This window comes from Sparus aurata, chromosome 4 (assembly GCF_900880675.1).
Source record: "Sparus aurata chromosome 4, fSpaAur1.1, whole genome shotgun sequence".
Classification (NCBI taxonomy): Eukaryota; Metazoa; Chordata; class Actinopteri; order Spariformes; family Sparidae; genus Sparus; species Sparus aurata.
Genome location: NC_044190.1, coordinates 39,726,422 through 39,749,430, shown reverse-complemented (window position 1 = coordinate 39,749,430; position 23,009 = coordinate 39,726,422). Strand labels below are relative to the sequence as shown.

The following is a 23,009-nucleotide window of genomic DNA, read 5'->3' as shown; positions in this document are numbered from 1 at the left end:
CATTATTGTCTATTCTATATGTTCTTAATTTTTCATTTATTTATATTTTTAATATATCTTTGAACTTTTTTTAGCATAATCTGTTGTTTTGCACCTCGTCTGTGAAAACGTACTATAATAAAAATGATTGTGATTCTTTTTCATCCTGCCAGAAAACACGTTTTTAATTTATTATATCTGATAAAATTAATAATAATTAAAAATATCGAAGATTGGACTTTTGTTACTTTTCAGTAACTTTTAATATAATTTTAATAACATCTTCACTGTTCTCAGCTCTGTTGGTTCATCGTGTCGCTGCAGTCCCGCATCTGTCCAGCAGATGGCGGCAGGATAGAGAGAGAGAGAGAGAGAGAGAGAGAGAGAGAGAGAGAGAGAGAGAGTGTGTGTGTGTGTGTGTGTGTGTGTGTGTGTGTGTGTGTGTGTGTGTGTGTGTGTCTCTTTAAGGCCGGGTCTCTCCGCTCCCTCCCGGCTGACTGCTGCCACGCTGCGGCGCCTGCTCAGTGCGCCTCCGCCGCTGCTGCTCGGATCCCGGACCAGGAGCTGCTCCGTCCCCCCGTCTGCTGCTGCTGCATCCTGTGTGTGTGTGTGTGTGTGCGCGCTGTCTGATGGTTAACCTATGGATTGACGGAGGGAGGCTTTTGTTGTCAGCCCGGTGGTTTGTTCTGCTGGAGCTGCACTTTCACCGGAGCATGCCCAGAGGAGCCGGAGCGGCGCTCCTGCACGGATAGCGCAGAGGTCCAGCCGACAGACACGGTAACGACCCGGTTCTTGCTCTTTATCTCGTCCCGGTTCCGCCTTTTGTTTATTATTCTCATTAGAATAAAAAGGTCTCGCGTGAGGCTGCGGCACCGTCTCGCGTCCCGGCGCCGCGGCTCTTCGTGCGGGAGGCTGCGGGTTCGTTTACCGGCAGAATAAAGGACGGTGAGAGGTCCACAGCTGGGTCAGATGGGTCTGTACCGTCAGCGGACCGGGACCAGCATCCTCCAGCCATCACCTCCAGGCTGTACGGGTCTCCACAGGAGGGGAGCGTGAAGGCAGCAGCGGCGTTCAGGCCTGCTGGGAGCTCACAGCTCCCGAAAACACACTCGAGTTCCTTCATTTAACATCTGAAACTGGATTAATGAGAGCTGATGAAGATGATGAGGATGAAGATGAGCTCAGTGTAAATAAAAGCACAACGTGGTGGTTAAAGATGCTCTGGAGTTAACAAAATAAAAGCCTCAGCCAACCATTTCTAGACAAAAACAAATTAAAAGCATTTTTTTGTTAATTTAAAAAGAAAATCAATGTAACTAATGTGATCAAACCCTCACAGATCAATAACAAAAGAGTTGCAATAATTACAATGTAACTAAGTACATTTAAGCAAGTACTTTTCTGTATTTGGCATCTTGCACCTTTAGTTACTTTGCAGATTACATGCTGCATCAGAGTAAACCTTCATGTGTCTGTCAGTTAAAAAGAAAACACTGATTCCAATAATTAGAAAAATGTTGTAAAACCTCAGATGAATTCTGAGGTTGATTGTCACAGAAACACTCTGTCAGGGTGAGAAAACATCGAGGTTTGGTTTCCACGATCACAGATGGAGATCTCCGGCTCTCCTCCAGAAAACTTCCGGTTTTATCGGTCAACAGTGGATGAAAAAGTTCCCAGGTTCGCCCGTCTGGCAGCCATGTTGGCTCTGATCATGCAACACGTCAACCGTGGTCGTATCTACGGTTTGGAGAAACATTCACTGCTGACATGACATCCTGCTGACTCGGCTGATTCTACTTACTAACACTATTAAAATAGAATTCAATATCTTAGATAAACAAATATACATTATGATAACCGTCATTTTATTACCACAGGATATTTTCAAACATGATGAAACCCCTCCGACCTCACTGAGATAATATTCAGTCTGTGCATCAAGTTAAACTCATTTGGAGCATTTTAGCAAAAAAGTAAACACGAGGAGGTTCACAGCTTCATCAGAGGGCGTCTGAAATTCTACAGATTGGAAAGAGAGGATGGAAACAACATCTACGTCTTCTGATCGTCAGTATTTGGTCCACTATTGTTTTAAAAATAAAACTTAAATCTGCACTAACAGAACAAAAGCCTGCAGCTGATCGATGTGAGCCGCCAGCATGCAACAACCTTTAACATCCATCCGCCTGAGTCATGATGCACCCTGGATCACAGTCTGGTTCTTTAGATAGCACCATGGTTCTGATACTGATCAGAACCAGTTCAAGAACCAGAAGTCATTTGGTGGAGAAGGAGTAACAGAGCTGGTTCTGTATCCTCTGGTCTACTTTAACGTCTGGCTCCACCCTGTGATGTAGGCTGTCTGATAGGTTCCTTTTCAGGTTTTAGTTTCTGTGTTCAGGACAGTCAGGTGGAGTTCAGAGCTGCCGTCCAGTCTCTCTTCTCTCTCCCCAGTTTGGGCCTCCACCCTTCTTACTGGGAGTCCAGCCAGCGCTCGTCTGTGATTTAGTGTGCTGACCACATGCAGCCGCTGCCATATGCTTCAGACGACAGCTCATATTTAAAGCTTCTGTAAGCTTTAACCTTTTTACACGAACCTCTGCAGCGCTGCGGCCGATCGGAAACTCTGAGGCAGAACTGAAATCCAGCGAGTGTCTCAAGTCTCAAGATCCAAATGTCTGAGGGGTTACAGTGACCCGGAGAGGTTCTGACCCTGATGTTTACAGAGAGAGTGAAGAGAACAGGAGCTTTTTTAGACCATGACGAGACAAAACCAGGAAAAAACCTCCAGGGTTTGTAGCTCCAAGAGGGAGACGAGTGAAAAATGAAGTAATGTGGCATAAAAACATCTGAATGTAAAGTAAAGATGTGGAGATTCTGACGGGCAGAGGTCCAATTATCTAATGATCACCTCCCTTTCACAGTCCAGCTGTTGTTGTTGTTGTTGTTGTTGTGAGAAGATGATTGGTTGCTGTCTCTGGATGAACTCGAGCCTCTCATGTTGAAGAACTGGAGATCTGTTTTGTTCGCTGACTTTGAAACCGAGCCGACTTCTCTACGACAGAAGTGTCGGTGGTGAAAAGTTCAACACGACTTCGACTTTTTTAATGTGGTCTGGATGAAAATATGCACTTTAAATCCAAACCAGAGCTGCAAAAGAGTTTGACTTTGTCTAAAGATTAGGACTTTACAGTTTAAAGATTTAAAGTCGTTTCACAAGAAACCCAGCAACATCGTTCTCTGTTTCTAGAGATTTTAAATATATATGTTTGTGGGTTTGAACTGTTAGCCGGACAAAACAAGACACCTGAAGACTTTAATCAATAATGAAAATAATCATATAACAGATAATAATCAGGCTCCTGCAGCAGACTGAAGCTTCTACCAGGCAGGACGTCCATCCTCCACCTGACTGAATTATTCAGCCAGGTTAACCCACATTCAGACGCACAAACTGGGACAAAACCCGATGAACTGGCCTGTTTTAACATGAGCTGTCCCAGATGAGAGCTGAGAGTCCGCAGAGAGACGTTTCCTCCTGGATCTCATGTGAAGGACGTCCGCTGACTTAAAGCTTCAGCAGCTGAACATACGTTACGTTTGCAGGTCAGACTGGAGAGCTCGCTTACTGCTGCTGCTGAAACCAAACCTCTGACTCACTTTACAAATGTGGCCTTTTTTGTCCCGTTCTCTCTGGAGCTGCACGATCCAACAGAGTTTCATCGAAATGTAAAATATGTTGAAACTGATGACATCATCTGTCAAACCTCACAGCTGATACGGTTCAGTGGGACAGAGATCAGGACTGATGGCATGTAGGATCGTTGTTATCTCAGTGTGACTCAGATCAGCTGTGGTCTGATGATGGGTTTGTTTTGAATCTCAGCCACAGCTCCAGAATCAGCTGCTCGTTGTGGACTGAAGGAACCACCTCGGTCTTCATGTGACCACGCTGCTGTACGGTCATGAGTCTGGATAACAGAGCAGAGTGACGCCGTCGCCTCGTCTTCAGTCCTCAGAGCTCTTTGTTCCTCTTTGTTCCTGCTTTGGGAATAACAGGCTTCCATTGCATAATCCCGCTTTGCAGATATTCCTAATCCAGATGGTTTGCGTGTCCTGTTGCGTGTCCGGATTATCACCCTGGGTCCTGCCGTAGACGAGGGATTTAAACCCTCTTTGCTTTGTTTGGGGACGATTTAGCAGCACCCCTCCGGCTCCCGCTGGGGTTTGTGCATCGTTGTAAAAGAGATAAAAGTGTCCTCGATCCTCATTTTGACATCATCAACCACGATGTGAACTGTACTGTATTATAACAGGCAGAGTTGAGGGGTCGTCTCTATGAAACAGATGAATGTCTCTGTGAATTGTGAGATTAGTCTTGTAATCGTAAACCAGAAGAGTGACTCACAACACGAGGATCTGTTGGATCTGTTGGTGCAGGAATCATGCAGCAGGCTGGGTGGAGGTGGAGGTGGAGGTGGTGGAGGCTTCAGGCACACCAACACTGTCAGGCTGATCGTTCCCAGGAGGTTTATGTTACTGCAGCCTGCAGCAGACTCAGTCCAGCTCTCTCATGTTACCCATCTCTGGCTGTCAAACCTGCAGAACTCTGCCCACTCCTGACCCAGTTCTGGAGATCCGGCTCGATGACCACTTTCAGATCTTTAAAAAGGTCTGATGTTCGACCTCGTGGAGACCAAACTCATCACTCGGAGCTTCTGTTGGCAGAATTAATGTTTTGGTTTCATCTTTATTTATTCATTTTTCAAAGTGTAGGAACGATTCAGCCCAAAGTATAAATCCGCTCTTTATCTCCTCAGTTTCTTCGTTCGCAGAACATTTCTGGAGCTTCACAGTGAAACAGCTGAAGAATCTGGAGACTTTTCAAATCAGTTGAAGATCTTGATGCATCCAGAGACGGTGATCGCAGCAGGCGAGCTGTACGGAGCCGTCTGTACACACACCAGTACGCTGCCAACAGGAAGTGCTAACAGCTACCTCAGAAAAGTCCCGGTGACTTCAGTTGTTTAATAGACTTCTTCAACATGTTTCGCTGTGAAGCTCCAGAAATGTTTTGTGGACTCTGAAACTTCACCTGTTCCTTTAAATCATGTTTCTCTTCTGCATTTTCAGTAAACGTTAACACACATCATGTAACCAACAGCTGAGCGCTTCGTTTCTTCTGAGTGATGAAGTCATTACAAACAGAGACGTGCGTTGGATTCGCGGCCCTGTCGGCTCGTCCTGTTGGTTCGGATGCCAACACTGCGCCCACATCGATCAGCTGTGCTCGTTTTTCTTCTGACTCATCTCGAGCTGCTGTTGTTGTTGTTGTCGTTCTCCGGCTCACACAGTTCTTTATTTTACTCTCTCTACAGATATTGACATGAAGAAAGACATTGAGACTCTAATAGCAGAGGAACGTGCTGATATCATCTTGAAATATGCGACGGTGAGTTTGTGGTTTTCTGATTCACTCTGTACAAACATTGATCCAGTATCGAGGTGTAAAAACGTCTTATCCTCCTCCCTGCTCTAGTTATCCTGTCATCAGCATTTTGTAAAGTGAAAACACTCATCATCATCATCACTATCTTCATCAGTACTGCAGGATGATCTGTGTGTAGTTACTTCCTCTCCTGTGTTGTGTGTGATTTTCTGTAGGATGGAGAGTTCACACGTGGTTGATTTTGTGGTTAAAGAAACCAACAGACACACTGAGGAGGACGAGAGTGTGAACGCAAATGTGTGTTGTGTGTTTTGTGTGCGGTGCATCTCTGCATGTGTGTGTGTGTGTGTGTGTGTGTGTGTGTGTGGGTGGATGTGAGTGTGCTGCCACAGAGCATTAATAACACGTTGTGTAATAATACGTTTGAGCGTGTGGTTTCATGTGATTGGAGAATGATGACCAGATTTATGAACTCCGACTGAAACTGAAACTAACATTTAAAACCCGGCATGAAAATATTTAAACTGACAGAACTTAAAACTAAATGCAGACGAGGAAATCTTCCTCTGTTCACAGTTTTAGTCTCGAGCCAGTGATGTTCAGTAAATGATGATAACTCGTGCAGCGCCTGTGAGAACATGCTGCTTGGCTCAGATGATCTGGTGACGTGAGAAGTTTACAGATCCGGTCTGAAGCCTCCTGAACGCCTCACAGACTCACCGGGCCGACCGATAATATCAGACATGTTAGATATTTAAAATCTGGATGATTACATCGGTTCTGTCTGAGCTGGCCCACAACAACCCAATGACAGAGGCCTCCTGGAGCAGCTGTCGGTGCTGCCAAGCAACGCTAAACCCTCCAGCCCTCGAGGCTAACGTTAGCTAACATGCTACTATCAACAGTAACTTCAAATCTCACCGCTGCTTCTCGCTCAAGAACATGAAACCAGTGTTGACTGCATCTCCGATCTCATCCAGACTCGTTTAACCTTCTGCTTTTGCTTTTACTTTCTAAAGCAGGTTGTTGCACCACGCTAATCTCAGTTCTGTTTATGTCTGCTTCTCCATGAGATCATGTGGTCATCACTGCTTTCATATCAACGCATAGCGTGTCCAAATTACACTAAACTTCCTGTGGTCCTCAGAGACAAACCTGCTACTTGTGAAATAGATTTCCTTGCTGACTGGTACCGGACGACATGTTAGCTTATTTTCTTTTTCAGAGATCCTTTATTGTTTTGCTTGTGGAGAGGCTTCACTCTGAACGGATTTGAGAAACTGAACTGAATCACTTGCTGTTTTCTATTGAACTCTGCCATCTTTACTTTTGGTGAATATTATTTGAACTTGTCTAATTTGAACCTGCAAAAAGTCGTCAGGATAAAGTCAAGCTGATCTTTTACAGTTTAACAGTGGCGGAGCTGTCAGTCCTGAGAAACTTACTTTGATTGATAATCAAGTTGTGACCTTTAAATCAAACGGCGACAGCATCATGCTGAGCGATCATCAGGCCAGCTGTGTGTTGAGATAATTCCCAGATGTTTTGTCTAAATCTGCTGAGCAGCATCAGATTATAACGACAATGACAAAAACAGATTGTTGTCACGATTCAGGACAGAAGCTGTGACGAGTGTGAAAGCTTCTGGAAGCCGCCTGACTCTTTGCATCCTCGCTCGGAACAACAAGCCACTTCACCGGATGCTCGTGTGGTGAAAGTGCTGATGCAGAGTCGAACGGGGGGAGATGAGGTTAAATTTAGCTCGGCAGCTCGGAGCAGAGGGGTGGGGGTGATGGTGGGGGTGATGGTGGAGGGTTTGCTCCGTCTAGCCATAGCAACAGCTGTGACACACTGTGCAGCGATTGACTTGACACCGACCTCCGGGCGCTGGCTGGAGTCCCGGTCGTTATGATTTCTGTGTGGGGATGCTGGTTTACAGCAGAGTGCAGCGAGGAGGAGCAGGATGGAGAGCGATCAGCTGTTTGTTCCACAGACACATGAAGGTTCACGTCTCTCACGCTGGTTTCAGAGCGGCAGAGCTAACAACCAGGCCTGCAGATACAATGTTGACACTGTAAACCATCTCATGTGGAACAGATGAATTAAAGGAACACTGTGTTCAATACATTTTAATGACAGAGTGTCGTGGCTTCAAACCAGAAGCAGTGACGGATGTCGTCCTGTGTGGATGTTGGCTGAGTGTCCCATCTCTTGCTCTTGTCTCGAGTTTTTCTTGGATTCTTCGCCGACTGTCCTCCGAACTCAGAATGCTTTATTTGACTCAGAGCCTGACCCATATATACCACATCGGCCTTTCAGAACTTATATCAGGCGTTTAGCCCCAGCTACGACAGAACCAGACAGAACCAGACAGAACCTGACTGAGGCTTTAATTCAGTATCTGCAATATTCTTTGTTCTCCTTCTTTTGTCTCACTGGTGATTCTGTGAATCAAATCTCAGAGTCGTCTTTTTTAATTCAGTAGTTCTAAGAAGTACTGTGTAACACTGTGTGTGTCTCTGATCCGGTTCTGTAACACTGTGTGTGTCTCTGATCCGGTTCTGTAACACTGTGTGTGTCTCTGATCTGGTTCTGTAACACTGTGTGTCTCTGATCCGGTTCTGTAACACTGTGTGTCTCTGAGCTGGTTCTGTAACACTGTGTGTGTCTCTGATCCGGTTCTGTAACACTGTGTGTCTCTGATTGGTTCTGTAACACTGTGTGTGTCTCTGATCCGGTTCTGTAACACTGTGTGTCTCTGATTGGTTCTGTAACACTGTGTGTGTCTCTGATCCGGTTCTGTAACACCGTGTGTGTCTCTGATCTGGTTCTGTAACACCGTGTGTGTCTCTGATCCGGTTCTGTAACACCGTGTGTGTCTCTGATCTGGTTCTGTAACACCGTGTGTGTCTCTGATCCGGTTCTGTAACACTGTGTGTCTCTGATCTGGTTCTGAAACACTGTGTGTGTCTCTGATCCGGTACTGTAACACTGTGTGTGTCTCTGATCCGGTACTGTAACACTGTGTGTGTCTCTGATTCAGTTCTGTAACTCTGTGTGTGTCTCTGATCTGGTTCTGTTACACTGTGTGTGTATCTGATCCGGTTCTGTAACACTGTGTGTGTCTCTGATTCAGTTCTGTAACACTGTGTGTGTCTCTGATCCGGTTCTGTAACACTGTGTGTGTCTCTGATCCGGTTCTGAAACACTGTGTGTGTCTCTGATCCGGTTCTGTAACACTGTGTGTGTCTCTGATCCGGTTCTGTAACACAGTGTGTGTCTCTGATCCGGTTCTGTAACACTGTGTGTGTCTCTGATCTGGTTCTGTAACACCGTGTGTGTCTCTGATCTGGTTCTGAAACACTGTGTGTGTCTCTGATCCGGTTCTGTAACACCGTGTGTGTCTCTGATCCGGTTCTGTAACACCGTGTGTGTCTCTGAGCTGGTTCTGTAACACTGTGTGTGTCTCTGATCCGGTTCTGTAACACTGTGTGTGTCTCTGATCCGGTTCTGTAACACTGTGTGTGTCTCTGATCGGTTCTGTAACACTGTGTGTGTCTCTGATCCGGTTCTGTAACACCGTGTGTGTCTCTGATCCGGTTCTGTAACACTGTGTGTGTCTCTGATCCGGTTCTGTAACACCGTGTGTGTCTCTGAGCTGGTTCTGTAACACTGTGTGTGTCTCTGATCCGGTTCTGTACCACGTGTGTGTCTCTGATCCGGTTCTGTAACACTGTGTGTGTCTCTGATCCGGTTCTGAAACACTGTGTGTGTCTGATCCGGTTCTGTAACACTGTGTGTGTCTCTGATCCGGTTCTGTAACACCGTGTGTGTCTCTGATCCGGTTCTGTAACACTGTGTGTCTCTGATCTGGTTCTGAAACACTGTGTGTGTCTCTGATCCGGTTCTGTAACACCGTGTGTGTCTCTGATCCGGTTCTGTAACACCGTGTGTGTCTCTGAGCTGGTTCTGTAACACTGTGTGTGTCTCTGATCCGGTTCTGTAACACTGTGTGTGTCTCTGATCCGGTTCTGTAACACTGTGTGTGTCTCTGATCGGTTCTGTAACACCGTGTGTGTCTCTGATCCGGTTCTGTTACACTGTGTGTGTCTCTGATCTGGTTCTGTTACACTGTGTGTGTCTCTGATCCGGTTCTGTAACACTGTGTGTGTCTCTGATCAGTTCTGTAACACTGTGTGTGTCTCTGATCCGGTTTTGAAACACTGTGTGTGTCTCTGATCCGGTTCTGTAACACTGTGTGTCTTTGATCGGTTCTGTAACACTGTGTGTCTCTGATCCGGTTCTGTAACACTGTGTGTGTCTCTGATCCGGTTCTGTAACACTGTGTGTCTTTGATCGGTTCTGTAACACTGTGTGTGTCTTTGATCGGTTCTGTAACACTGTGTGTGTCTCTGATCTGGTTCTGTAACACTGTGTGTGTCTCTGATCCGGTTCTGTGACACTGTGTGTGTCTCTGATCGGTTCTGTAACACTGTGTGTGTCTCTGATCCGGTTCTGTAACACCGTGTGTGTCTCTGATCCGGTTCTGTAACACTGTGTGTCTCTGATCCGGTTCTGTAACACCGTGTGTGTCTCTGATCCGGTTCTGTGACACCGTGTGTGTCTCTGATCCGGTTCTGTCACACTGTGTGTGTCTTTGATCCGGTTCTGTAACACCGTGTGTGTCTCTGATCCGGTTCTGTAACACCGTGTGTGTCTCTGATCCGGTTCTGTTACACTGTGTGTGTCTCTGATCCGGTTCTGTTACACCATGTGTGTCTCTGATCCGGTTCTGTAACACCGTGTGTGTCTCTGATCTGGTTCTGTAACACCGTGTGTCTCTGATCTGGTTCTGAAACACTGTGTGTGTCTCTGATCCGGTTCTGTAACACTGTGTGTGTCTCTGATCCGGTTTTGAAACACTGTGTGTGTCTCTGATCCGGTTCTGAAACACTGTGTGTGTCTCTGATCCGGTTCTGAAACACTGTGTGTGTCTCTGATCGGTTCTGTAACACTGTGTGTGTCTCTGATCCGGTTCTGTAACACTGTGTGTGTCTGATCCGGTTCTGTACCACCGTGTGTGTCTCTGATCGGTTCTGTTACACTGTGTGTGTCTCTGATCCGGTTCTGTAACACTGTGTGTGTCTGATCCGGTTCTGTAACACTGTGTGTCTCTGATCCGGTTCTGAAACACTGTGTGTGTCTCTGATCCGGTTCTGTTACACCATGTGTGTCTCTGATCCGGTTCTGTAACACCGTGTGTCTCTGATCTGGTTCTGAAACACTGTGTGTGTCTCTGATCCGGTTCTGAAACACTGTGTGTGTCTCTGATCGGTTCTGTTACACTGTGTGTGTCTCTGATCCGGTTCTGTTACACCATGTGTGTCTCTGATCCGGTTCTGTAACACCGTGTGTCTCTGATCTGGTTCTGAAACACTGTGTGTGTCTCTGATCCGGTTCTGTAACACTGTGTGTGTCTCTGATCTGGTTCTGTTACACTGTGTGTGTCTCTGATCGGTTCTGTAACACTGTGTGTGTCTCTGATCCGGTTCTGTAACACTGTGTGTGTCTCTGATCGGTTCTGTAACACTGTGTGTGTCTCTGATCCGGTTCTGTAACACTGTGTGTGTCTGATCCGGTTCTGTTACACTGTGTGTGTCTCTGATCTGGTTCTGTTACACTGTTTGTGTCTCTGATCGGTTCTGTAACACTGTGTGTGTCTCTGATCCGGTTCTGTAAGACTGTGTGTGTCTCTGATCGGTTCTGTAACACTGTGTGTCTCTGATCCGGTTCTGTAACACCGTGTGTGTCTCTGATCCGGTTCTGTAACACCGTGTGTGTCTCTGATCCGGTTCTGTAACACTGTGTGTGTCTCTGATCCGGTTCTGTAACACCGTGTGTGTCTCTGATCCGGTTCTGTAACACTGTGTGTGTCTCTGATCTGGTTCTGTTACACTGTGTGTGTCTCTGATCCGGTTCTGTTACACCGTGTGTGTCTCTGATCCGGTTCTGTAACACTGTGTGTGTCTCTGATCCGGTTCTGTAACACCGTGTGTGTCTCTGATCCGGTTCTGTACCACCGTGTGTGTCTCTGATCGGTTCTGTTACACTGTGTGTGTCTCTGATCCGGTTCTGAAACACTGTGTGTGTCTGATCCGGTTCTGTTACACTGTGTGTGTCTCTGATCCGGTTCTGTAACACTGTGTGTGTCTCTGATCCGGTTCTGTAACACTGTGTGTCTCTGACACCCTCACTGAGGAAGTATTTTTAGTCCTCTCACTTTCATGGCGCTGACATCACTCTCGGTGCCTCCGGAGCTCAGAGAGCCGACTCGACCGCGAAGCAGCCGAGCGGGTTCCGTGTGCACGCTCTGACCCTCGCTGAGAGCAGGAGGCCGATTGGCTGCTTGCCAGACGTGCAGCCAACCACACAGCGGTGTTGTTATTCAGGGCGCAGTGAGAAGCCTCTCTGGTTGGCTGTCGGAGGATTAGTTCCTCTCTGTTATGTCAACACTGGGACCTGATTGTAGCCCAAATGGATTTTCCATGATACAAACATCGCTGCTGAACTTTGTGCTGCTTGGTGCAGATTCTGAACACATGTTGGTAGTGTTGAAACCTGTTTCTGCCATATGAGGAGGTGTGTGTGTGTGTGTGTGTGTGTGTGTGTGTGTGTGTGTGTGTGTGTGTGTGTGTGTGTGTGTGTGTGTGTGTGTGTGTGTGCATGTATGTACATGCAGCATGTGTCGTGTGTTCGGTGTGCAGGAGGGGCCCAGATGTTTTGACAACTACTGGATGAATTGCAATAAAAAAAGAAATTCATGATATCCAGAGAATAAATCCCAACAACGCCTTTTTATGGATAGAACTGATGTTCTTCCTGAGACCCGCCCATCTGGGCCTCTGATTGGTTCCTGTCATTGTGTGAGAGGATGTCGTTCACTGGGCAGTTTGACTTAAAATTAAATGGTATTTGACGATCTTAACGAGAAACTGTGACATTAAAATGTATTCATCTCCTGTCATCGAATCGTGTACTGAGCATGAAGAGCATGAGATGACAAGAGATGTCCTAAAAAGGCCACCGTACTTTGAACGAGGTTGTTTTCTGGGGAGCTGTCATTACCCCTGCTGAGATGCCCTCGAGCAAGGCTTTAAACCATCCAGCTGCACGTTCTCTTGCTGCAGAATAACACAAATAAAGACAATTGATTTTAGATTTTAGTTTTACTTTTGGTGTGGAGAGTTCAGTAACACACACTGACATGTTTTAGATAATTTGAATCTGTATCAATAAGTCTGTGTGTGTGTGTGTGTGTGTATGTGTGTGTGTGTGTGTGTGTGTCTCCAGGGCAGGCAGGGCGGGGTGGAGATCGACCCCTGGGAAGATGCCGACTACAGTCTCTACAAAGTCATCGACCGCTTCGGCTTCATGCAGTACGTCTTTTCTTTCCCCTCTCTTGTTTGTGTCCTTCCTGTCGCTGACGTTGTGCGTCTGTGTCAGTTTCTGAGCCTGATGGTTTGTTTTTTATATCCATTTGTGTTCTCCAGCGAGGATGAGCTGCCGGCCCCGACTGCACACGAGGAAAAGGTAAAGATGGAAGTGATGAGAGAGATCGGGCCTGCAGCCTGCTGTCAGCCGAGTGTGTTCACCAGCTTCTGTCTCGTTCACAGAGGAAGCAGCTGGAGATCGAGCGAGCAGAGAAATGGCTGAAGATGGTGAAGAAGTGGGATAAATACAAGAACAGCGACAGAGTGAGTAGCAGCCCACACACACCAGATCTGCTCATTATTATTATTATTATTATCAGTATTATTATTATTCCTGCGTTCTGTTTGAGCGGTGACACTGTGTATCTGTGAGGACACGCAGAATGAATCAGTGTGGAGTCCAGCAGCAGCAGTTTCCTGCAGCGACACACTGAATTCCTGCACGACTCGCTCACTCCTTCTGAATAACTCGGATCAGAGCTTCACGTAATCCCTAAAATATGAGTCAACTAGGAGATAATTGGAGGGGAAAACCACCACCCACACCGAGCCGTCCTCCGACCTGCACTCACAAACACTCAGAGCTCTGCTCGTGTTTCTCATGTGAACTCCTTTATCATCGGCGCCTGAAGCAACAACTGCAGAGAGGTTCTGTCTGTTTCAGCTCACAGGTTTGGGTTTGAGTCCGGTGTCAGAACCTCGTCTGCGACCGCAGAAACAGCTGACGATGATCTGAAATATGAGGAGCATCAAAGTGTTTAATATCACAGATAAATTAATGATTGGAAAAGAAATGATCACATGAATACTTTGTGGAAAATACATGAATGAATTTGTAAAATGATTTAAGAAATTCACTCAATCGATCATTCAAATAAAACAACTTGAAATCTGATCGATCCAGATGTTCCATCAGATTGTTCAGCCTGGTTTCTGTCATCATGTTCAAGACAGTGAGAAATAAAACTCACAAATACAAGAAATAAAAGAAGTGAACAAAGTGTTCTGGCTGAGACTCGTCCTCCGTCTGAGATCATTTTGAATCTGTTCAGTAGTTTTTGTGTCATCCTGCTGACTGACGGACAGACAGACGCAGGTGGAAACAACCTGTGATGGAGGTAATTAGTCTCTTTAATTTACTTTTATTTCACCGTTTCTTTGGTCCGACACGCGTTCAGAACCTGCTGCTCTGTTCACTGAATATGTTTCACATGTGAGAAACTTTTGCTTTGTTCCTGTGAACGCTGTCGTAGGCGAGCCGTAGGCGGTTAAACTTTTCCGGTGACTCACACTCCACAGCGTCAGCTCTCTAAACCTTCTGGCTCTGTGTTCACCCGCTGTTTATCTCTGCTGCTGTTTAGATGGTGAAACGGGTCTACAAGGGCATTCCCCTGCAGCTGAAAGGCCGGGCCTGGGCCCTGATGCTGGACGTGGAGAAGTCCAAGAAGGAGAACGAGGGAAAATATGAGGTGAAAACACAGATGATCAAGAAGTGAGAGAGAAGCAGGAAAAGATTAGATGTAGGAGACGTGATGTAAACGCAGCGTAGTCGATGATTTTATTGTTGAAATCAGAAAAAAGAAAATAAAGAAAAGTGATTTAAATTGTTCTTCCTGCTTGATTTAACATGAAACTGATTAAAACAAGAAGTTTCCTCTGTTGGATCAGCCGACACTTTATAAACTGTCTGAATGAAATCAGGTGATAATCTCTCTACTCGTTCTTTGTGCTCAGAAAATGAAGGAGCAGGCCCGGCGGTACTCGTCTGAGATCAAACAGATCGACCTGGACATCAACAGAACCTTCAGGAACCACATCATGTTCATGGATCGCTTCGGAGTCAAGTAAGTTTCTTCAGATTTCAAACACGTCAGACGAATTCTCCATCTGTCATTAATTTACATCGGAGCCAAACGTTCGGACTCGCATTCTTTTCCTGGAGGTTCAGAAACCCGACTCGGTCTCAGGTGTCCGCAGGTTCTGGTTGTTATTCAGTTCAGAATCTGAAGGTTTTCATGTGCCGGTTAAAAACACAAACTGTGGTGGAGGCCGTGAGTTTGAGACCTCGGTGTGAACTTGTGCCGAGTGTGAGAGAGGTATTCAGGCCGTGTTCTGGATGGAACCTGATCCGGTCACACGGTGATGTCACTGACAGTTTAATAGACCGCAGGCCCGTTCAGGAGAGCCGCAGTGGAAAGTCTGGGGCAGCAGAACGTTTCAATATTTTATAAGAGTTCAGCAGCTCTGCAGAAGTGAACCTTACTGTAGTGACGGAGGAGTGACGGGGATCTACAGCCCTGTTCTCTGTTCTCCACCTTCTGTTCTCTGTTCTGCACGTTCTGTTCTCTGTTTCATTGGGTTTATTTAAAGGTCCGGTCCAGTTAAAACAGAGACCTCCTGTAGAAAGCAGCACCATCTGAACTCAAGACTCTTTCTGACATTGTTCACTTATTTTCTATTTTTCTCGTTGTTTTCAGAACGCATGCACCCAAAAAACAGGTTTTTGTTTTTTAAAATGATGTATCATCATCACACAGCCCGCCTCCAGAACCTCCAGAACCTCCAGAACCTCCAGAACATCGTCTCCCTGAGTAGAACTGTGTTGGCAGTCAGACTTGAGATGGATGAACTCTCATCACTTTGAGTTCATCAGAGAAAAGAACAAACTTGTAATCGTCAGCTGCAGACTGAGTTCTGTACAGAGAGAAATATCAGCAGGTCGTCAGGTGTTGGTAATTAATCGGTGTGTGATCTCGTGAAGGTCGAGGTGATTAAACTGTTCTGTCTCATCACACTTCTGAGAACTGTCCTATAAATCACACGTATGATGGCGTTTGTCATTATAAAAGATCATTTTTCTCCTGCAGTTTGTTGTGAAGCTGTTGAAGAATAAAACTGTGGAGTCAGTTAAACGTTGTGTAGACGCTCCTGTGAACCGGCGAGCTCATGAACCTTTCTCACTTCTCTTTCTGTGACGGGGCGTCGGCCATGTTGGCATCGGTGGCGTGTGATGAGCGAGAAGACGATATTTCACTTCATCTTTACGACACTTGTGACTTTAACGACTTCCTACATGATGTTTTAAACTCACAGCAGAATCAAGAGTTTACTTATCTTCTCTCTTCTGACTAAAATAAGTTCCCATGTCTGTAATAATTCACTGCACTCGTAGTCAACAGTGTCATCGATAAATGTGTCTGTAAGTGGTGTAACTCCTCTTTCACCTCCTCATGTTCTCCTCATGTTCTCCTCTCCTCTCCTCTCCTCAGGCAGCAGTCTCTGTTCCACGTCCTCTCTGCATATTCAGTCTACAACACAGTAAGTGGCTGCTTCTCCTCCATCACATGAAACCCCCAAATACCAGTTTAACTCAATTTGACTGATAAACATCTCGATGGCAGTTTTCTCTTCCTGAGCAGAGTCGAGGCTTCGGTTCATTCTGTGCTGTTTATCTGATCCCTGGTCAGCTCTCTGAAGCTGCAGGCAGAATGTTATTATCACAGCAAGTTTCAGAACCACAGCTGCTGGAAGGAAACAGTTTCCATCAGTTTAAATGTTTAACTGAGAACCAAGAAATGAAACCCTCAGGTAATGTCAGTGGTCCTGGTTCTAACGGTGGTTCAGGTCTGCCTGTTTGAAAAAAAAGGGTTAAGTTGTGTAGAAAACATGATCATGTGAGTTTGAACACAAGTTGAAATGCTGCTGCAGAATATGATAACACATCTCATCCTCCATCATCAGTAATGCAGTTAGTTAACGACAGTCGGAACAACAGCTGGTTAGAAATAGAACATGTTGTTTGAAATAATGCCTCTGCTGTTCTCTGTCAGCGTTTGTGTTTTCACTCTGCTCCTCCTCCAAAACACAGCAATGGGTTAAAGGTGCAATATGTAAGAATTTGTCACCTGTCAATTCAAAACAAATGGAGGGCAGCAAATCACAAGAGCGACAGTTAGCTGCTGCTAACGGTAGCTGTCGTTCCAGTTCAGCATCTCTGAGATAAAACTGTGTCATTGTTTTGCTCCTGAGCTCATTACGATTGTTTTTATCTTGATTATTTGAATAAACATTTAAAACATTTAAATATTAAAAACTTGATGACGAACATGAAAATCTGAACCACGTTTCAAATCCATCATCCAGTCGTTGTTTAGATGTTACAGCAAAAACCAAAACTGTCTTTTGTCTGTCCAAATGATCGATTCTATACTTCTGTACTAAACTAAGCCAAAATATAAAAATGTTTTTTGTTGCTAACATTAGCATCACTGTGCTACATGCCGCTGCAGGGCTACAGCACATCACAGGGGTTTCCATGGTTACTACAGTGCCTCTTTTGTTGCCGACCAACAGTGATGTTCACTCTGCACATTTTGTTTCTCTGAGATAGCTGACGGTCACTCGTCCTGAGCCGGATCACAGCCGGGCCTGTCAGCAGCGTGTTCAACCCGTCATGTGACTGTCCTTCATTTTGTCCCGTCGCCTGCAGGAGGTGAGCTACTGCCAGGGGATGAGTCAGATCGCCGCCCTGCTGCTGATGTACATGAACGAGGAAGACGCCTTCTGGGCGCTGTCACAGCTGCTGACCAATCAGAAACACGGCATGCACGGTGAGACGGAGCACTGCTCTGAAAACACAACATGTTTCCTCGCAGGGCGTTGGAGCTGATGACAGGCTGCTTGTCCAGAGATTTGGATTCATATTAAGAGGGATTAAAACGTGACTCCCTCCTCTCTTCTTCTTCTTCTTCTTCTTTAAGGATTTTTTGTTCCCGGGTTCCCCAAACTCCAGCGGTTTCAGGCACATCATGATCAGATTATCTCCAAACTCATCCCCAAACTGAAGAAACATCTGGTGAGGTCACTGTTACACAACCGTGTCAGAACAGAGACTGAGGGCGAAGTCGCGGCGCTGCTGCAAGAATTCAGATTTGTGACATTTAATGTGATTGGCTGGCGGTTTGCTATTTGCTGATTGTCTCTCTGCGTCTCTCTGCAGGACAGAGAGCAGATGTCTGCAGGGATCTACAGCACCAAGTGGTTCCTCCAGTGTTTCATTGACAGGGTGAGAAACCTGCTGATGCTCCGTCTGTCTCACCTGCAGGTTATCACATGAATCCACCACATGTAAAGCAGAAGCTGTCTTATAATTAAATTACAGCTCGATTAAAATGAAATCTGATAATTTCATCATCTATTGTCTCAGCACCTGCTGTGTTAAGATAAAACAAGGTTAAGCTGTCCTTGAACAACTCACTCCTGATGAGTTCTCCTTGAAGATCCAGAGATTTTATATCCGATCAGGATTTAAACACAGCGCCATCAAATGAGGGATTCCTCTTCATCAACCAGACAGGAAGGAATAACTAGTTTTAGATCACTGACTGTTCAGAACATCGACAGAGCGTTCAGGTCGAAGGGATTCAAACCAGCAGGCGACTCCACTGGTGTCAGAAATATGTCAGATTGTATGTAAGCTTATGAGAAGATGAGCTGGTACCTGATGAGTTTGTGGTCTCAGTCGTTCGTTTCAAGTCTTTATGATGTTCATTTAGGAAGTTATGGTCCCGTTTACAGTAAAATGCTTTCAGGCGTGGCTACTGTCAGGATATCCTCCCAAGCTCCACCCTCTTGTCCAAATATGGTCAGTACTGGCTCTGGAAGGACTTCAGATCCCAAATTGATTTGAAAGGAGGTTTTTACACTCTCGATGTGAGGACGAGCTCGTGCATCCACCTCAGATGGGGTGCGTACCAACACTTTTAGCTGAGCGGCTGCAGTGAAGAGTTCAGCTTTAAACAGGGTGTAAATAACATGTTTCAACACTGTTTTACTGTGAAGCTCCTGAAATGTTTTGTGGACTCAAAACATGAACATCATTAGTCCAGAACAGAACAGATCTCAGTCTGCAGAACTTTTATCAACAGAACTCTTTACTGGCCCGACTGACACGTGACTTCTGGGAAATACAACCTAAAAAAAACACAAAAAAACAGAAAGTTATTTCCAAGAATTACCAGAGAATGTGTCAGATTTCCTTTTTAAAGATGATTTTAGATGATTTCAGCATTAAAGCATCCTGCTGATATTCGAGCTTGGGGACGTTGCATTAGGAGAGAGCATTAAGAGCTGTTAAGCTAAACTGCTATTAGTCTCCTCCATGCATGCCCACAATCCTGTGGTGGTGGTCTGGCAGGATTCAGCCGCTGTCAGCACTTCTCCGTCCCGCTGAGTCGCTCGGCTCGGAGGGGCCCGCGGGCCTCTGAGGTCTGGGAAAGAACCAAACAAACCTCCTGACTCCGGCCAGGGGGAGAGCTGCAGATATGTCAAACCACCGGCATAAACAAATCCCACTGACTGGGAGCGATACGGTGACCTGATGTGTTCGTGTTCCTGCAGACGCCGTTCACGCTGACCCTTCGCCTGTGGGACATTTTCATCCTGGAGGGAGACCGGCTCCTCACCGCCATGTCGTACACCATCCTGAAGATACACAAGAGTGAGAGACCAACAGAAACCACACCAACACAAACACATTGTTCTGTCAGGTTTTATCATCCATTCCTTTTGATAATGTTCTGAAATCAAGCGTATCGGATGATTTTCAGCTGTTGTTATTTCTAAAAGTCGTCCAGAGTTTAAAGGTCGAAGAGCAGCTGGACATTATTCACAGTCGAAGCCTTTTTTATGACTTCTTAAAGGGATCATTCAACAAATTAAAGTTAAAGTTCTGTTTGAAAGTTAAATCAGAAGATGTGTTCAACTCTGATGTTCGTACTGTAAATATAAAACTACTGCCAGGTTAGCTTAGATGAACTGTGATTTGTAACTTGTGTGTGCAGAGCGTATGTTGAAGATGTCTCTGGAGGAGCTCAGAGAGTTCCTGCAGGAGCGGATCTCTCAGACGTTCTTCTACAGCGACGACGTGATCATCGAGCAGCTTCAGGCCTCCATGACGGAGCTGAGGAAGATGAAGCTGGACCTTCCTCCTCCAGGTACGCAGCTGCATGCACACAGCTCTGAGAGGCCTCGGGACTGACTCAGATGAGTTTTGTTCTGTTGGTGTCGCTGCTTTGTCTTCTCAACACCCTGTGTGCACCTGCTCTGTTCTCAGGGAAGCCTGAGGAGTTGCCTCGGAAGCCTCTGGGTCAGGAGCTGCCGTTGAGCCCCAGCAGAGGGAAGCCGTCCTCAGCCAGCGGGTTCCCCAGAGCAGGCCTGAGCCTCCACATCATCTCCCACCAGCCTGACTCCATATCCCCGGACCAGAGCCCCTCCAAGGACCCCCGGGATCTGGACACAGTGGATGATGAAGAGGCCCCGCTGCCTTCCCCAGACCCCGTCATCATCCACAGCCAGGCGCCGCTCACGCCCGACGGCTCCCCGCTGATGGGGCCTCCGCCTTACCAGCCCCCAGCAGGTGAGGCGGCAGATCGCTCCTCACCACCAGAGGACGGGACAGAGCTGGAGGATGCAGATCTGGTCTCCACAGACGACTCCTATGTGACCACTCGCTCAGCAGTCATCACCGACCAGTCCCCCTGTAAGGTCCCGCGGACTGTTTCAGCACCCGCAGCCCAGGCGACCTCACCGGTCTCGGGCCTTGCTCAGTCTGAGAGTCTGTCTGCAGCTGAGAGGGCAGAGGACCGGTACCTGGTCCAGCTGCTGGAGCAGGCCTCAGCTCTGACCACCAGCAGGAACCAGAACCAGGACTTGAGTGAAGCCTCAGAGGAAACACAGGCTACAGACACTTCATGAACTGATTCTGTGGCCTCGTCATCTGTGACTGGATGTGACAGTATAATTTATCAGTCAGATTATCAGTGTGAGGCAATAATTGCTTTAAACCGTTTCAGGACGCAGTGTTAATTTTGTTAACTTAAAAAGTTTAGTTAAAGATCCTCCTTTTACATTTTTAAACATGTTTTCATGTGAGGCAGATGGTCCTGAACAACCTGAACAACAGGTTCTGGATCTAATGAACCACACTGGGAACTTACATTTGGCTGTTTTGTTTTTAACCCACTTCTCACAAAATCCCCCAAATGTATAGACGTGAAATACTCCCCAGTGCAAAACTAGTAAAAGTGGTTTCACTTTGCAGAGAAATTACAAATGTGGATAAAAGCGGGATCAGTGCAGAGGAAAGCTTCTCGACACCACGACGTCACACACTGCTTTCACAGCTCGTGCACGAGGCATGTTGTTGCATTTTGATAAATTGTGCTTGTTTCCCATATTTTGAGGGAACCGGCGTGAGACACACCGCGCAGGACTCGACATCACAGCCACACTGTTTCCTGTTTGGCTTCAACAGTCTGAGATACCTGAGAAACCGACGTCCGAGGCATCACCCTTTACAATAAAATCAACCTTGTTTTGTAGTTTTGTAACGTTTCGTCGAACAGAGAACGACATGTTGCTCCGTCAGCCTTTGTAAAATGTTTGCTAGCAGAGTTACAGTTTTATTTTTTGTACTAATGTCTCGATGCCTTATTTGGATCAGCTCCAGTTCTTCTGTGGACGTTGTTGGCGTGAAACGCTGCACAACAACACAGGAAGTGAGGTCGTTTGACACAACATCTGGACAAAAAGACAGAACCTGCAGGTGTTGGACTGAACTCCAAACCTCTGACATGGTGAGCTGGCTCACTGGTATGATTGTACACATTGAAACCTATTGAGCTCATTTTAAGTAAGTGGTTTTTCTAGCTCAGTAATTTATTGTTTTATCCTCTTTGAGACCGACATCACCGAACAGTCGCTCTGTGCTCGTTTCTCCTCAACAACTGGAATATTTGCTGCGTTTCCGTCGAGCTCCTCTGACGGTTTCGTTTTGCAGTCTTGCAGACGACGATCTGGATTTAGACGTGTCAGATTTTGTTAATGTCGTGTGTAGAAATGTACAGTACTGTAGAGCCTGTAGGTAGGAAGAGTTAGAACATTTCTTCAGCCCTGTGCTTAGAAATAGTGAAAGGCTGACATCTTGTGGTCGCTTTAGGTCGAGCATGTCTCTCTCTAGCTGTCGCCCAGAGGAGTCGGAACAGAAATCATCCAGGTGACAAAAACATCAGGTGGGTCTTGTTATCTGACGCCATCGTTCTGAATGATGTGAATATGTTCCGGCTTTTGCAACTCCGGCGGATCTGAACATGTTTTGATTTGTGTGTAGCCGTAGTCCAATCAACATGCAGGTAGTTTCCTCCAGAAGCGTTAATGAGACGAAGCTGTCGTAGTGTGATGACGTTCCGCTCTTCAGGTTCGGAGCGCGTGGAGGGAAAACAAGGTGTTGAATTCTCGGCTACAGATTTGTGGTATATTGAAATGAAGCACCTTTTTGTTTGGAGTTTGCAGAAAGTGATGAAACCCTGAAGCTGAAACAATACAACTTTAATCTTCTTTGGTTTCCTGTGTTTTCATTTGTCTCTTGCAGAAAGTTGATTTTTGATGTCTGAGTTCACAGAAATACAAATGTGAAAAGTCACAATCGGTCCTGATCCTCGAGGCCCCGGACCTGCAGGTTTTAGGTGCATTCCTGCTCCAACACACCGGATTTAAAGGAGCTGCTCATCATCGGGCTCTGCTGAAGGCTGACATTTGATTCAGAGGACGAGGTTACAAAAAAACTAAAATAGGACTTTGAAATGGTGGCTGCAGTCTTGTGGCTAAACCAGCCGGAGAATATAGGAACACTTTGGGGGAATTACAATAAAATAAAAGCTTAAATTTGAGAAATGTGGTTTTATGAGATAGTCTGACACTCAGGGAATAATCAACGTTTATTAATCCAGCTATTAGAAATGGCCACAAACACCTGCTGTGTCTCAGTTCAGGGTCTGCATCCTCTGAAGGACTCGGCCTTTGTGGTCTTTGAAGGCGAGTCCTTCAGAGAGACCTTGTTAACCTCGTCAGTCGTTGTTAAATGTGACGGTTTAACCTTTGGAGCATTTCCTGGTTGCGTCACCAGATGTTTTACCCTTACGTCACCATTTCTGCCGCCCAGGCCCGCGAAAGTGACGATCTACGCCACGCGATGTCGCCATTTTCTCTCTTTCTTTCTTCTTTTTCGGGTGCACAAAGAATCTTGGGAT

General features: G+C 46.1%; 1 protein-coding gene across 3 annotated transcripts; it reads left to right on the top strand.

Annotated features, from left to right (window-relative positions):
• Positions 1-454: 454 nt before the first annotated feature.
• LOC115580515 (USP6 N-terminal-like protein) lies at positions 455-22,317 on the top strand. 3 transcript variants are annotated; one of them, XM_030414997.1, is made up of 14 exons: positions 455-756; positions 5,361-5,434; positions 12,782-12,867; positions 12,982-13,021; positions 13,105-13,185; positions 14,283-14,390; positions 14,656-14,765; positions 16,191-16,239; positions 17,411-17,531; positions 17,682-17,776; positions 17,921-17,986; positions 19,321-19,420; positions 19,764-19,916; positions 20,036-22,317. In XM_030414997.1, exons 2-14 carry the CDS (start codon positions 5,369-5,371, stop codon positions 20,674-20,676), a joined length of 1,716 nt encoding a protein of 571 aa, XP_030270857.1. In that variant the 5' UTR covers positions 455-756; positions 5,361-5,368; the 3' UTR covers positions 20,677-22,317. The 3 variants fall into 3 exon arrangements, with proteins under 3 accessions (XP_030270857.1, XP_030270855.1, XP_030270856.1); XM_030414995.1 differs by lacking the exon at positions 455-756 and adding an exon at positions 1,822-2,049; XM_030414996.1 differs by lacking the exon at positions 455-756 and adding an exon at positions 5,647-5,728.
• Positions 22,318-23,009: the final 692 nt, after the last annotated feature.